Source organism: Microtus ochrogaster, chromosome 1 (assembly GCF_000317375.1).
Source record: "Microtus ochrogaster isolate Prairie Vole_2 chromosome 1, MicOch1.0, whole genome shotgun sequence".
Classification (NCBI taxonomy): Eukaryota; Metazoa; Chordata; class Mammalia; order Rodentia; family Cricetidae; genus Microtus; species Microtus ochrogaster.
The window spans coordinates 62597030-62611508 of NC_022009.1; the positions used below are offsets into that span (position 1 = coordinate 62597030).

Consider the following 14479-nt stretch of genomic DNA (forward strand, 5'->3'; position numbering starts at 1 on the left):
TGTGTATATGTGTGTAGTTGTACTTTCAGTACACACATAAGATTTTTGCCAAATTGAATATTTTTTTCTCTTAAGTCCTTTCTGGAATCTTACTTTATACTCCTAACCTCAACCTAAGATCCACAATACTCCTATTTTCAAATATTTATCTATGTCTTTGGACTTACTGATCTATTTTGTATTGTTCCAAAAAATGAATTGAGATGAATGCTGAAAACAGATAACACACAAAGATAAAAGGAACATCTGTAAGAACCAGCTGAGATGGCTCCGTGGTAACAGTGTGAAGATAAACAAGAAAAACACTTGGCCTTGCCAGACGCAGGCTGCAGACTTGGCTCTAACCTATCAATCTGTCAAGGCAAGGAAAATGGCTCCTACAAGATCACAGCTTTCTTAAGACAACGTGTTCCCAGTGTTCAGGAACCATAGCCTTTGAACACTCTCTTGCATGGGGACATTTCTCCCAGTTACTCTCTTTGAAGAACGACATAAAGGAGCCAGCCAGTACCTTCCTCAGGACGTGTTTATGGGATGGCTTTCCCTCAAAGATCACTTGGCAGTTGGGAACACAGGCACTATCCAGTAGGTGTCAATCATCAGTTGTTTGGATCTGATACTTTGTCCTAGTAAGTTTTTATAATCAGTACTGAGGGCTGCTGTCACAGGACAATTAACAGAGGACATTGTGTTTATGTAAGTCAGAGGCAGCAGCCACCTGCCTGGGGAGCACAGGCAAGGAAAGCATCTTCTGCTTACGCCAGCTTAATGGCCTGAATTAACAGAAACCTCGCTACTCCTCTTCCAGCGAGACCTTAAATGCAGGGCATGTTTGCATGTATGTCTCTGAGTGTGTATGTGTGTGTGTGTGTGTGTGTGCACATACATGAATGAATATCTGTGTCTGTCTATGTATGGTATATGCGTATATGTGTATATATGTACATACGTCTATTTGTACCTGTATATGTTTGTATATGTATATGTGTATATGCATATGTGTATGAGTGCATATGTGTTTCTATTTGTGTATGCATGTATGTGTATGATGTTCTGTATGTATGTATATTTGGGTATCTGTGTAGGTGTGCATGCTTTCATGTGTGCATGTGTATAGATGTGTATTTGTATGTATGTATGTACATGTGAAAGTGCACACACATGCATGCACACACATGAATGAGAATTAAAGGTATTGCAGTTCATCTACTTTTAATTTAAGTCCATACTAATGCTGCTTCTCTCTTTTAATTGTGAAGTTAATGATCACTGGTGATAATATGATTTTAATGACTGACCCAAAAGTGAATAACCCAATCTCAAGTCCTTTGTCTAAAAACTAGATATTTTAGCCCTGCTTCCAACCTCTTTCTCTCTCTCTCTCTCTCTTTCAGTCTGTTCTCACTAACTCCTGTATCTTCTGAAAAGATCGTTAGTGATCCAGAGTTCAGACACTACGGTGACATAATTGTCATCACCTGGGCCAGAGGCATCTGAGGGCACGTGTTCAGCTAGTTATTTGGTGGAAGTAGAAATCACCCAGTTACTTAGAACTGGTGGGTCTGATGACAGAAGAGACACGTTTTCCAGGCACAAACTCACAGGCTCCAAGCATGTGCATTTTAAAGGTATCTTCAACTCTCTGTCCCTTACACTTGATACTGATAAGAACAATTAAGGTATTTGTGCTTATTTCCCTTTTGATGAATAGAGAAATTACTTATTATTGAGACATAAACTTGCTGAGTATAGTTAAAATTCTGGAATTTTGGGCAAGATTGACAATGTGAACACAAAAATTCTTATGCTGACATTGCCCAACATGATTTTTTGAGTCCTTACTCGAGTACAGTGTTTTTGGGTAGAAAGGTTTATTGCAAAAATATTTATTTTGGTACTTATGATGACTTCAACTCTGAACCCAAATCTGATGTTATTAGTCCTCAACCTAGGGTTTAGATCAGCTTGTATTTGCCGTCCCTATAATAAATCCCCAAGTAAAGTATTACGCCACCGTTCACTCTCATAACTGCAGTATTAAGAACTATGCTTTAGTATTTTGCTGCACCCTTTGGACACTGGAATAGCTATCCTATCTTTTCCATAAGTTCAGGGTGAAGGAAGTAGGACAGCCACAAGTTCAAAGCCAACGTAAACTATACAAGGACGCCAACTGAAAGACCAGGCGCAAATCACTTACTTTGACTGCAGTCTGCTCCAACGAAGCCAGGAGGACAGGTACAGGTGCCGAGTGTGCTTTCACATTGACCCCCATTCTGGCACTTACACGTCTCTTGGCAGTTTGGACCATAAGTGTCTTCTGGGCACCCTGTCACAGGAGAACAAAATTCCATGTGTTGTTGTAACTTGAAGAATTCAGGTGTTCAAACTCTCTTAACTCAGTATTTCAATTATTTATCATTAATGATTTTAGCTGCCTTCAAACTACTGATTCAAACATGGAGATAGATAGGTAAATACACAGGAAGACAGGGAGGTAGATAGGCAGAATTTTGGATAATAGATACATGATAATAGCTAATATATACATACAGTACACACATACACACATATATATATGCATACAGACAGGCAGATTTTATATGACGTGCTGTCCCTTGATAAATATCAGACATCCTTTGAGCTTCTCTGGCATCCTCTCTGAAGCAATCTTACAATCTAAGCAAATTCAAATTCACCCCTTCCTTACTAATTAAATATATTTTGTTTTGACCAAAAGGATCTTGGTGGGTTTAATAAATGTAAGAATTCAAAAAGCACCAGGTGTAAAGAATGCGTTTCATTTTTGGTTAGTTTTTCATTTTCCATTTTTTGTCTCAATGCATGCACAGACAATAGCATGCACTGTGGTTTGATGAAGAAATGTTTCCCATATGTTCATATATATGAATACTCGGTTCTCAGGTAACGTTTGGGAAGTTATGGGACCTTTAGGAAGTAGAGCCTAGCTTGAGGAAGTACATCACTGGGCTGGGCATTGATGTTTTGTAGCTTGATCTCAATTTCTAGTTTCTGTCTGTCTCTGTCTCTCTCTCTCCGTCTCCCTCCCTCCCTCCCTCCCCCCCCTCTCTCTCTGTCTTTCTCTCTCATGTGTGGGTGGAAAGTAACTACTCTGCTTACTGACAGGCTGGTCTTATGGTCCTTCAGAGCCATGATGGACTGTCCCCTTTTGGAACTGTAAGTTAAAAATAAATCCTTTCCTCTGCTAAGGGACTTTTTGTCAGGATATTTATCACAATAAGAGAAAGATAATTAAAGTAGGTGACACCTAATGTAATAATAATGATGACACCATGTAAGAGATTGGTCAGAGAGGGTCTATTTGTCAAAGACACATGTTTTACAAGTTTGGCATGTAGCCTGCCTCTAAAACCATAGTTGTTCTTCGGAGACTTATTTGACTACAGACTTAGAAAGCACCTGTATCTTCCTCCTTTTGCCTTCCATAAAAATAAAAAGCCCCCAAAAACAAAAAAAACCAATAAAATCGTACGTGGTGGGAACTAAGGCAAACACCAAAGCCCTGTGCACACGGAAGGCTGCTGCTCTGTCGGAGCTGCTATCTTGCTCTACTCCTCTCTGGGCTGGATCCCCTCTGCTGTCCCCTGCTTCTAAAGGACAGCAGTGCTCACAGTCTTAGTGGAGGCCAGTGCTCCTGAGGTGCCTTCCCCTCTAAAATGTATTAGAGAACGGTAAGCATGAAGTTAGTGCAAGACCATGCATCCTTGTCCTCATCGTCCATTTATTAAGATAGAAATATTTTTCCTGCAGGTCTAACTGGGTGTGTCTCATGGAATGTGATTTTCATAGTTTTATAATATCGGTGATTTACAAAAATGTATGATGCGGAGAAATGTTTGGAGGAAAACACACAGGGAAACTGAGGGTGTACAGACAGAACCAGTGTGGTCAGGCATGCTCCTCAGGCATGCTGCCTCCTCAAAGGAGACTGAAGAGGTAGTAGGTCTTCTAGAAGTCTCTAGAGTCCTAACTGGGAAGGGAATCATGGTGTGGAGATCTGGGCAAGTAAGGGGAAAGAGCTTCAGGTGACAAAGAGAGACGTTTTATAAAAATGAACATATAACTGTGGTTACCATTCTGAGTATAAAGAAGCATCGCATCCGTTGACCAGGAAGAATGACACAGTGTGAGTGTCCCATAAAGTGTCTAAGAGATGTTAAGTGCAGATTTTAAGATACTTTCCCAGTGAGTTGAAGCTATAGGACAGCCATTTCCACCTGGGACGTACACCACTGCACCTATATTATCCCTGCCTTGTCCTTAGTAAAATCACTATTGCTTCTTTTTTATCATAAATAGAAAAAACACATTATTTTATCCTTCATTTTAATTATGCTTCTTAAATGAGTACACTATGTCTGATTTAAAAAATATACTATCTGTCAAAAGACAATATTTGCACAAATCTATGGATCACTGATTCATTAAATTTACATGTCGAATGTGGTGTGTGGTTCATAGAAGTTGTGGGAATCTTTTTTTCCAAGAATTAATTATTTTGTGGACAATCTCACTTTCTTGGTCACTTCTGTGGGGCATGCAAGTGGGAATTCTTAATTTGTGAGCACATCTCAGAGGGTCACTAATCAAGACACACTGTGGACATAATGATTTTACTAAACTTGTCATAATAAAGGTAAGGCCCCCCTATTTCCTAACCTTCTGTTTTCAGCGTGGTACCACCTTTGCTACATTCTTCCTGGGAATGTTGTTTCCCTAGCATGGGTTGTTGGGTTATTTTCCATTACAAAACCATTTTCTCCCTCCAGAAGAAAACCTTCCTTCTTTGACTCTAATAAAAAAACAAAAACAAAAACAAAAACAAAAAAAAAACCACCTCAATTTGGAATTTACTGTTCTCATTTGTTTGAATACTGAAGGCTTGGTGGCAGGCCTCTTTGCCACTACACACTGTGATCATGTGAATGGCATTTCACTTGGGCAAACAAGGCTGCTTCTGTATCTGGAGGCACAGAGTTCCTAAGCAAAGGACTAGCTTTAATCTGCCGTTTGCCTAGTATTTGAAAAGGTTACACACATATGGGCAAGGCATTGTGACACAATCTGGCTTTATTCTGAAAAAGGAGAAACTAAAATCTTCTTGTAATGAATGTTTATGACCATGGGCGATGCATCTATGAATGCCTTCATATCCTCCTGACCTGGTAAAGCTGTTCTCACCATGTTTCCCAAAGCATCCATTTGAAGCACGGGGCCATTTTACAAAACTGACTAGTTACTGAGAACTCAAATGGGGGTGATTCTAAATGGTAGGCAGAAAGAGGAGTGTAAGGTTTCCAAGGTCTACAGCAGTGTAGGACCTCTCATTGGTCATGGAATTCATAGGACCATGAGTCCACTCTCGGGCCCTTGCTGTTCTTTTATGTAAGAGCCACACGCTCAGGCTGAGCACCCCGAGCAGCTCTGAGAAGAAGCTGGGAGATGTTCAGTGTGTTTGTCTGCTCCCTCTGACCTCTGCTGAAAGAAAAGTTTGATTCTCCCCTCTGAACTTGAGAACACGAAAGCCCAGTTGTTCTTGGCTGCTGAAGTTTGGCTTTGGAGCCAGCTACACCTTTTATGGTTATTTTCTTGAGTCTTTCTTCACAGTCTTGTAATTACAGTGGATGCTGCCAAGGAACCCTTGCCGCCGTATCCAACCACGTGTTGCTTGGAGCTAAGCCCACTTGACAGGCAGGGAGCTACTCCTGGCTCAGCCAGCTCCACTTTAACAAGGTGCGGCTACCTCCCTTAACCCAAGGTAGCTCATCTTTGGAAATGAAAACACAGCCAAGTTGTATGTAACCTGATATTATTTTCTTAACAAATAATATCTTTGAGACCAGGAAGGAAGTTCTTCTGAGATATGTAACAATAGCTTTCTAGGACAAGATGCTTGAGATTGATCATAGCCATAAACTAAGAGAAATTTTGTTTTAGTTATTCATTTTCAACTGGAATGACTGTACTATGGATCTAAAAGGTATTAATTGAAACGATTTTCATATATGTTTAGTTGTGGCATTTGTTGTCAATGTTTAAAATGTATTAGTGATATTTGGAAAATACTATCTGTAGCTTTTAGAAAATTTGGGTGATCAGAAAAAAATGGTATTTAGAAAAAATGACTGGCGTGATTAGAGGAAGGCGTAGCGATGGCCAACTTGGGGGAGCAAATGACACTGAGGCCAAATCATTTTATTCTTACACCTATAAAATCTGCAGTATAAATAATTACAAGCTTAAAATTAAATAGTTGACTGAACATTTTTACATGCTCCTTGGGACTTTTTTAGTGTGTTCTTTCTTCTATCACCATTTTTTGATGTTAAATGGTTCCAGCAAATCAATATAAAGTTCCGAGTTTAGGGAGGATGCTGTCGCACTACTGGACCAGGAGCAACTGGTGTTTTGTCACTTACCCAAGTCACTGCTTTCCTTACAGAGTAAAAATTCACTTAACGTTTGTTTCGAAGCAGGCATGGGATCAACTTACATTCGAATCTCTTTAAATATGTTGTCGTTTGTTCTCGGTAGATATGTAATGATAAGCACATAATTTCTGATACTTTTTTCTTTGTCTCTTTTCTTATTGGATACTTGTGAAGAATTTGGCAAAAAAAAAAAAAATCGATCATGAAAGACCAAAAGAGAGATGGAGAAGGGGGAAGCCGAGAGAGACTGGAAGATAATGATTTCTACTATTCAAGTAAAATATCCCACAGAATTTGTTATAGAGATGAGTCTTTCATTCACCTGCTTCAGTCTGAATTCAGGAGATTCAGTCTGTCCTACTGGTATCTCCTCAGCAAATCCCACTTCTGCACAGACTGTACTTACGGAACTGACAGTGGTTTCCATGGTAGCCAGGCAGACAAGCACATCTCCCAGTGACTGGATGACAGTCTTCGTTCCTTGCTGAACACTGGCATACCTGGTTACAGTCTTCCCCGTATGTGCCTGGTGGGCAGACTGAGGGGAAGAGGAGAAGTCAACCCCAAAGAATTGAATTTGTCTGTGTAAATACGGTCCTAAAAGTGAAAGCAGGGGCAACTTATTAAATAAGACCATTGCCTACAGAAGTGCGCAGCCCTTCGGGATTTAGGTTTCATTAAATTTGCTTGGGGATTACTTCACTGTATGATTTTGTTTTGTTCAGTCAATTTGTGATTGACTGTCAAGGGTTGGCTGCAATTTTCTTGTCACGGAAAAAAAAATCATAGTGTGATGTCAGGAAAAATCAGCTAAAATAATAGTATAATTCATACGGGACCACGTATCTGGATAAAGATATTATTTCTGGGGAAGCTGTTTTAAAGTCTCAAGGTGGCTTCTCCCTGCGCCTTAGGCCTTAGCAGGTGCTGTGTTTATGTCGCCTGTCAGCCCCTCGGCTGCGTTCTGCTGTTTCTTTATGTAGTCTCAACAGTGAAATCCTCCCCCCCTCCAACTTTCAAATCACACCAAGGCATTTTGGAAAAAGGGCTATGGGTATTTTTCAGCACAGCACATGGAATCAAGTAGGCAGTTTGGTTTCATGGTTATGGACACACGGCAATGCAAACAAATTCAGCGGAAAAGAAAGCAGACAAGTTGGCCGTTAGGTCCTATAGACCTGAAACAGTCTGGCAATGCCTCCAGCGCCAGTTTACAGACTCTGCTGTGGGTATAGACACTCTTTGTTTCAGATATACTAATTGCTCAAATATCAGTTTATGGAGCGTTCATCCTGGATCTGCCAGATACCCAGAAAGACCCATTTGGCGCTACAGTCAGCAAAGCTTATTGGCCTGGCTGATTAATGTCTAAGGGGGAAGAGCCAACCAAGCTGGGAGTGAATGTGGGTGACCTTCCTGCTTTTTTCCACCTCATCGTCAGTGAACTGGGAGCAGACTTTCTACCCTACTGCGATGTGATATGATCTTGTTAAGGGGAGGTATCTACACAGGAGGCTGACAATCAACTAACACAATAATTTGTCTTCATTAAAGTCTTACAAAAGTTTTATAAAGTCAAAGGTGAACCGATTAGACATTCTTCCTAGCTTTTGTGATCTGTGCCTGCTGTGACAGTTACATGTTGCTATCTTCCCATAGAAAACATGCCCATAGCACACTGCAATGAAGAATTCTGAGAGGTGCAAAGGGGGATTCTGAACATACTAGGTTCTGGGTAATAAATTATCAGCCCAATTTATTTGCCTGTTTTCCATTTTGAAGTGTGGAGCCTAATGGCCCAGAGAAATCTGAGCTGGTGTGATTTGAATGAGCCCTCAAAAATTATGCTGAGTGAAGGTTCCTGGTGACTGTGCAGTCTAGGGAGACTGTGAGCATCTGGACCAAAGGAGCAGACCACTGTCACTGTGCTACCTGGGGCCTTAAAGAACTTGCTCTACGTAAATCCCTCAAACCAAATTTCCGTCCTATGGAAAGATTAGTAGAATCTATGCCCAGATGGTTATGAGGAGGAACACATGTACAGGTAGCACTAACTGGACCCAGGGGGCTACCAAGACGGAGGAGGAGTGAGTGGGAGAAGGGAGGGGAAAGGAAAAAAATAATAAGAAATAATGAACTTGGGAGAGACTTTGCGGGGGGGGGGGCTATGGTGATAAATGTGGAGTAAATGGGGGGGGATGTTGGATATATTCCAGTGAAATTCTCAAGAATAAAAAAGTTTTTAAAATACTTGAATTTAAAACCAATTTAAATAAAAGTGCCATGTATGTGCAAACTATGTAGGAAATATAGCATAATTATTGGGAAGAATTATCTACTATTTAAGAACCATTTGTACATATTTCTACTACTCATGAAAATTTACTTTTTCAAAAAAAATTACTGAGGGGTAGGGAGATAGCTCAGTAGGCAAAGGTGCTCTCTGTGAAATCATTGAGACCTGATTCTGACCCCTAGACCCCACATGTAAAAACTTCTGAGAAGGGTAAATGCACAGCTGTAATCCCAGAGCTGAAAACAAGATAAAACTTGACTCCGAGGGGTGCCACAGCCCACAGAGTTTTGTTGTTGGGTACCAGTGCACTGCAAGTCCCCGTTTAGTGAGACAAGGACAACTGTGCTTAAGAAATGACCCCCAAGGTGACTTCTGATCTCTTCATACATGTGCACACAGACGCACATGCACCCACACACATGTTCTTCTGCATGTACACAGACACACAAAGCATTGAAATAGGCTGAAACACATATAAATAGAACTAACCATATCGCTTGTATTTCCTTCTTCGAGGTCTTAATGAGACTATGCAAAAGCACTACCCACTTCTCCATCCTAAGGGAACCCCAGTATAGCATCAGCTTGGACTGTGAAAATCAGAGAATCCAAAATAATAGAAGTTATAAATGCCCCGCTCAAGAAACTCTTGATTTCTTAGTGGTCTTATGATTAGTTCTCCAGCACTAAAATTAAAACGGAAATAGAAATAAGGCAAAAACAAAGAGTCCCAAATGCTACACAGAAAGAGTATTTTAGAAACTGCATACCGTTTTCTCTGTTACCCATTCAGCACGCAACAATTTTTATCAGTTGTCCCTCAGAAAGAGACGTGGTGACTGTCCCCAGGACTTCACGAGCATGTGACTTACTGTGAACTCTGGCAGGCTCACTTTCTCTGTGAGCAAAGATGGAGATCCCAGACCCAAGCTCAGCTGTTGCCTTTCCAAATGAACGGCACCGTGTCACCAGCTCAGCCCACCACGGGAGACCTGCAGAATTCTGAGGATTCTTAACCCACCAAGAAGCTGTTTGCGTTTGCCACCAGGCACCGGATCCACAAGAGCGGGCAAGATCAGGCTTGTGTACTTATCAAGCCGATAGCAGTGAGACGACACCCATGGCAACACGACCATCCAAAACAAATACCAAATGCCAGCTGTGGTGAAGGTGCAGGTGTGGCAAGGGGAGGAGCCATAGGGCCATGTTAGCATTGGCAGGTGTGGGATGGGAGTGCATAGCTCCAGATGTTCTTTGTGAAGAGGGCACTAGGCAATGGAGCTATTAAAACATCAGGGACAGTGTATGTAGATCAAGGGAAGGAGGACAGAGGAAAATATGGAGAACTGTTTTCCATAGGGGACCTGGGAGTGCATGGGTAACTGAGGGAATTCTTAAGGAGCACCACCCATGGCCTTTATAACAAAGTTACATTTATGAATCATTGACTCAAGGTGACGCAGATTTATTATCACATAATTATGGAAGCCAGAAGACAAAAGGCAAAAATGCTCTTTCTTAAAGCTAGAAGAGAGATGGATTTAATTGCCTCTTAGTTTCTAGAAACTACTTACAATCCTTGGTTTGAGGTTCATGTCCTTAACAAACAACTTAGCGTCTTGATTGCTGATCTTACAATAATTTTATGATTTAATTAAGTCCACTCAGGTAATTCGAAACTTGAGGTGCTCAGTTTAATGATATTTACAAAATTCCTTTTTCTTCATATAAAAGTCACATAATCACAGGTTCTGAGAATTAGGGCACGGACATCTTTGAGGGATCTTTATTCAGCCTATCACAACTTCTGCATCCCTTAACGTTGCATATGACTCTGAACTTATTCCTTAGGGGTCATGTAGTTGTACATGGTCAAACTCTGCTAGCAGCCTCTAGTTCAACCTCCTAGTAAACAGATGCTCATGTCACACTTAGCCATTCAATGTCAAAATATGTGAGAAAGCTAGGCTAATAATTTAAAGATACTTTCATTTAGTGAATTGATCTGAAAGATACCAATTAACATGCCACATTGAGAATGACTTGAGATTCTTCCAAGGTCAAGACCCAGAAAAGAGTGGAAGCAGCTAGGGATTCCAGCAGATATTTAAAGGAAGGCCAAGGGAAAGGGCTGTGAGAGAAGAAGTCCCAGGATGGACATTCAGATGAGAGTCTCCTGGACCACAAACTGCTTCTCATCCTGGTGTTCCATACAGTCTCCTGTAAAACCATCTAAAGCTATGGTGCACACAGTTATTCGTGTGACTGGACAGTGTGATAACTGAGCATTGAAAGCAGGAACAAACTAGAGTGTTCTCAGGATAAGCTCAGGGTTCCCGCCTTGACATACACACATTGTTATTGATTCTGTTTCTCTCTGTGTCTGTCTTTGTCTCTTTTTCTCTGCATCTCTGTCTGTTTCTGTTCTTTCTGTCTCTCTGTCTCCTTGTCTCCCTGTCCCCCCTCTCTCTCTTTCTTGGTTTCAGAGAAAGTAAGAGATAGTTTAACGTCCAAAAACTTTGAAGGCATCATGAAGACAAATGGCATAACCTTGGCTATCAACCTAAAACATCTTTACACTAAAATGTTCTTGTTCCTGTTTTATCCATCACACAGGCTGGGGAAGCACTGGTCAGTCTCATTTGAACAGATGGAGGTGATTCCTCTCCCAGATGACATCATTCTGGATGAGAGAACAACTACAAAGCCCCCATTGTGTGGCTTCCCTAAGGATGCTAGCTACGTTTTGTTCTTTGAATTGACCGGCGAAAATAGTTTAAAAAAATGAATGGACAATGGCCTTTTGAATTAGAGATAACAACATATTTTGCTTGAGAATCTATAATCTAGGTAAAATAAATGCCCAAACCATTGTGAAGGAGAAGTCCTGGTTTTGTCTTGCTGATTTTGGCAATATCCCAGATTTTTACTACAAGTTAAGAGGTCAGCTTTGGTAAGGTTCAAATCGGAACAAAATCAGTTAGACAGACCGTTTAGTAAATCTCAGGGCTTCAGGAACCTTCTGGCCCTAGCGGTGCTGTAGCGCATTTCTTACTATTGCCTTGTGTCTTTAATAAGAAAAGCCTCTCATTTAAGATGACCTCGAAAACTAATTCCATACTGTTCTCCTGAAACAGAAAGTCAAGTGAGACCCTGTAAAGACTTTAAAGAATTTGTCCTTATTCAGTTATTTTATTTGGGCTGGCAAATGCTTTCTAAGACGGCATACAGAAGCAAAACTTGTAAGAGAATGCAATGTGTTGTCTTTGCATTTGCTCAGCCGTTGTCTTTAGCATTCAGACTGACACATAGCTGCTTCCTCAGGAAGATCGATCTAACCTGCAGGATTGCTTGTAGCCCCAGTCCTTTTCACTGCGGCTCTCACAAATTTCTGGGTCATGTATTGAATCTCAGTGTCTCCAACAAGCTAAATATGCACACACACACACACACACACACACACACACACACACACACACACACACTTTGGATTACAGAAAGAAGTATCCTCCACCATGTCAACCTTTAAAATTTCAAATTCCGCCTTAAACATTGGTTTTCCCCGATCGAGACTGACCTCAGTGCTCTATGCAACATCTTTTGCTCAGGTCTCTATCAGAAGCTCTGAGCCACTAGATGATGGATCAGCTGTCACCTACAGTTCCTCGGAATGTCTTTGTATTAAACTAATGGTGCATTGGAGCAGCCAGCCTGACAGGAGGGTTATTGATTTGCAATCTGGTAAAAGAACTGACAACTTCATTGTTTTAATTGTTCATTTTTCATAGGTTGATGCATGATCTCACCCAGACCTTTTTGCTTCGTTCAGAGAATAAATATATGGGAGTCAGGACATCTGAACAACTGGGTCCCTCTTAAAGTTCAAGAACACAGGGTAGACTTGGGGCCGCTGCCTGGGATCACCAGCAGACCTTGAGTGTGTGGAGACTGGCTGGGGGCGGTTCTTATCTGTGTTCCACATCTCTTTCCTCTTTCTCAGGAAGACCTATGATGTCAACTGATCTGATTGTTCCTTGAAACAATGTTCTTAGTTCTCACAGTCCATTAAAGGAGAGAGAAGAGAGTAGGCGCAGAGTCACTGGCGTTTAGTCTGGGTGGGGACCAGCCAGACACTGTCCTGGTATCACAAAGGCTCAGAGACCTCCTGTATCATGAACTGTTGGAAACAGATGTGGCTCAGAGCTCAGAATAGTGGGGATGTTTAAACATAGACCCCAGTTCCCTTGAGAGATTCAAATTCAGTGAATTTGGAATGAGAACTACACATATATAATAGCATGTTACATATATACTACATGTATATAGGAAGAAGAGAAGTAGGCAAAGGATAGATAACACTATGGATATTTGAAAAAGCCATATATAGAATCCTACTATTTTATAAGCTTCCTAAAGATGCATATATGTTTAAGTATAATTAAAGTTACCCTACATGGAGGAATGGTGCCTCCCCAGAAACACATGGTGCTACATAAAAGCCCAGTGTTAGGTACTGGATATGTACTAATGAGTTGTTGTTCAGGGGAGGTCCCAGAGAACCCCCTAGATAAAACCATTGCACATGTCTTTGATGCTAAGAAACTTTTTGACAAAGACACTATATATCATAATCACCGAACAGAGAAATCAAGCTGATGCTGGTCTGGGACCAGTCTCCGTGCTAGTTTGCACAGTGTTGGATGGTACAATTCAATCATCAGCTACGGTAATGCCTGGCCTGATGAAATATGCTCATTGGTGCAACAGTGATATGGGGTAACCAATTGGACTCAAGGTACACTCTATAGAAGGGAACCTATGCTTCATGCTAGAAATCTGTCCAGAATCCTTGCCTGGGGAGATAATAATTCTTACTATAATTATTTTGTTAAAAGAGATATAATATCAAACTGCATCCTAAATTCGTATCCTTACACCTATAGACTAGTGCAGCTTCCGTCTCCCATGGGAGAAACTTCTTTATGTAGAGGAATGTGGTTGACACAGATACTTACAACTGATCACAGTGGAGAAAATACGTGACTGGGAACTACCCAGTCCTAAATTGGACATGGCTGTCACCACCACGATTACCAGACCCATCTCCGATGTTCAGGGACCACTGTGGAACAGGAGGTGGAAAGATTGTTAGATCTGGTGGTTGAGGAAGACTGTCTTCTGGACATTCATGAGCTCACAGCAGGTCTATTTACCAGCATAACCCTGCACAAGATCAAGGCAATCACCGGCTGGAGCACAGGAAGGGAGGGGCTCCTGAAGCTCCAATCACTCCCCGCTGAGAAGCTACCTGTGGGTGACAGAAGCTGAGAAGGACAGCTGTTCTTCTTCCTTGTAGTTTTCCCATGCCCCAGGTGACGATGCCCTACATCCATGTGTATGTGGTAACACCAATTATATTCGATACATTATAAAAAGAGGAATGTAGAGGGATATCTATGGAGAGTAGCGTTTGAGAAGGGAAGAATATGATCAAAATATATTTTGTTCACAAAATATATCTTGTAAACTAGCAAACTAGCAGGGAGAATGGTCCCAGACCAACACCAGCTTGATTTCTCTGTTTGGTGATTATGATGTATAGTGTTTTTGTCAAAAAGTTTCTTACCACCAAAGTCATGTGCAATGGTATTGTCTAGGGGGTTCTCTGGGACCTCCCCTGAAAAATGATTCAACAACTCATGCTCACAAA

At 41.2% G+C, this 14479-nt stretch overlaps 1 protein-coding gene across 1 annotated transcript in view; it reads right to left on the minus strand.

Annotated features, from left to right (window-relative positions):
* The window catches only part of LOC106143747 (EGF-like and EMI domain-containing protein 1), a 649376-nt gene that overhangs the window by 20774 nt on the left and 614123 nt on the right, over positions 1 to 14479 (minus strand). The window contains exons 16-17 of the mRNA XM_026782051.1: positions 6880 to 7011; positions 2201 to 2329 (exon numbers count right to left, since the gene is read on the minus strand). Coding sequence (XP_026637852.1) covers positions 2201 to 2329; positions 6880 to 7011 — 261 coding nt within the window. The remainder of the gene's footprint in view (positions 1 to 2200; positions 2330 to 6879; positions 7012 to 14479) is intronic.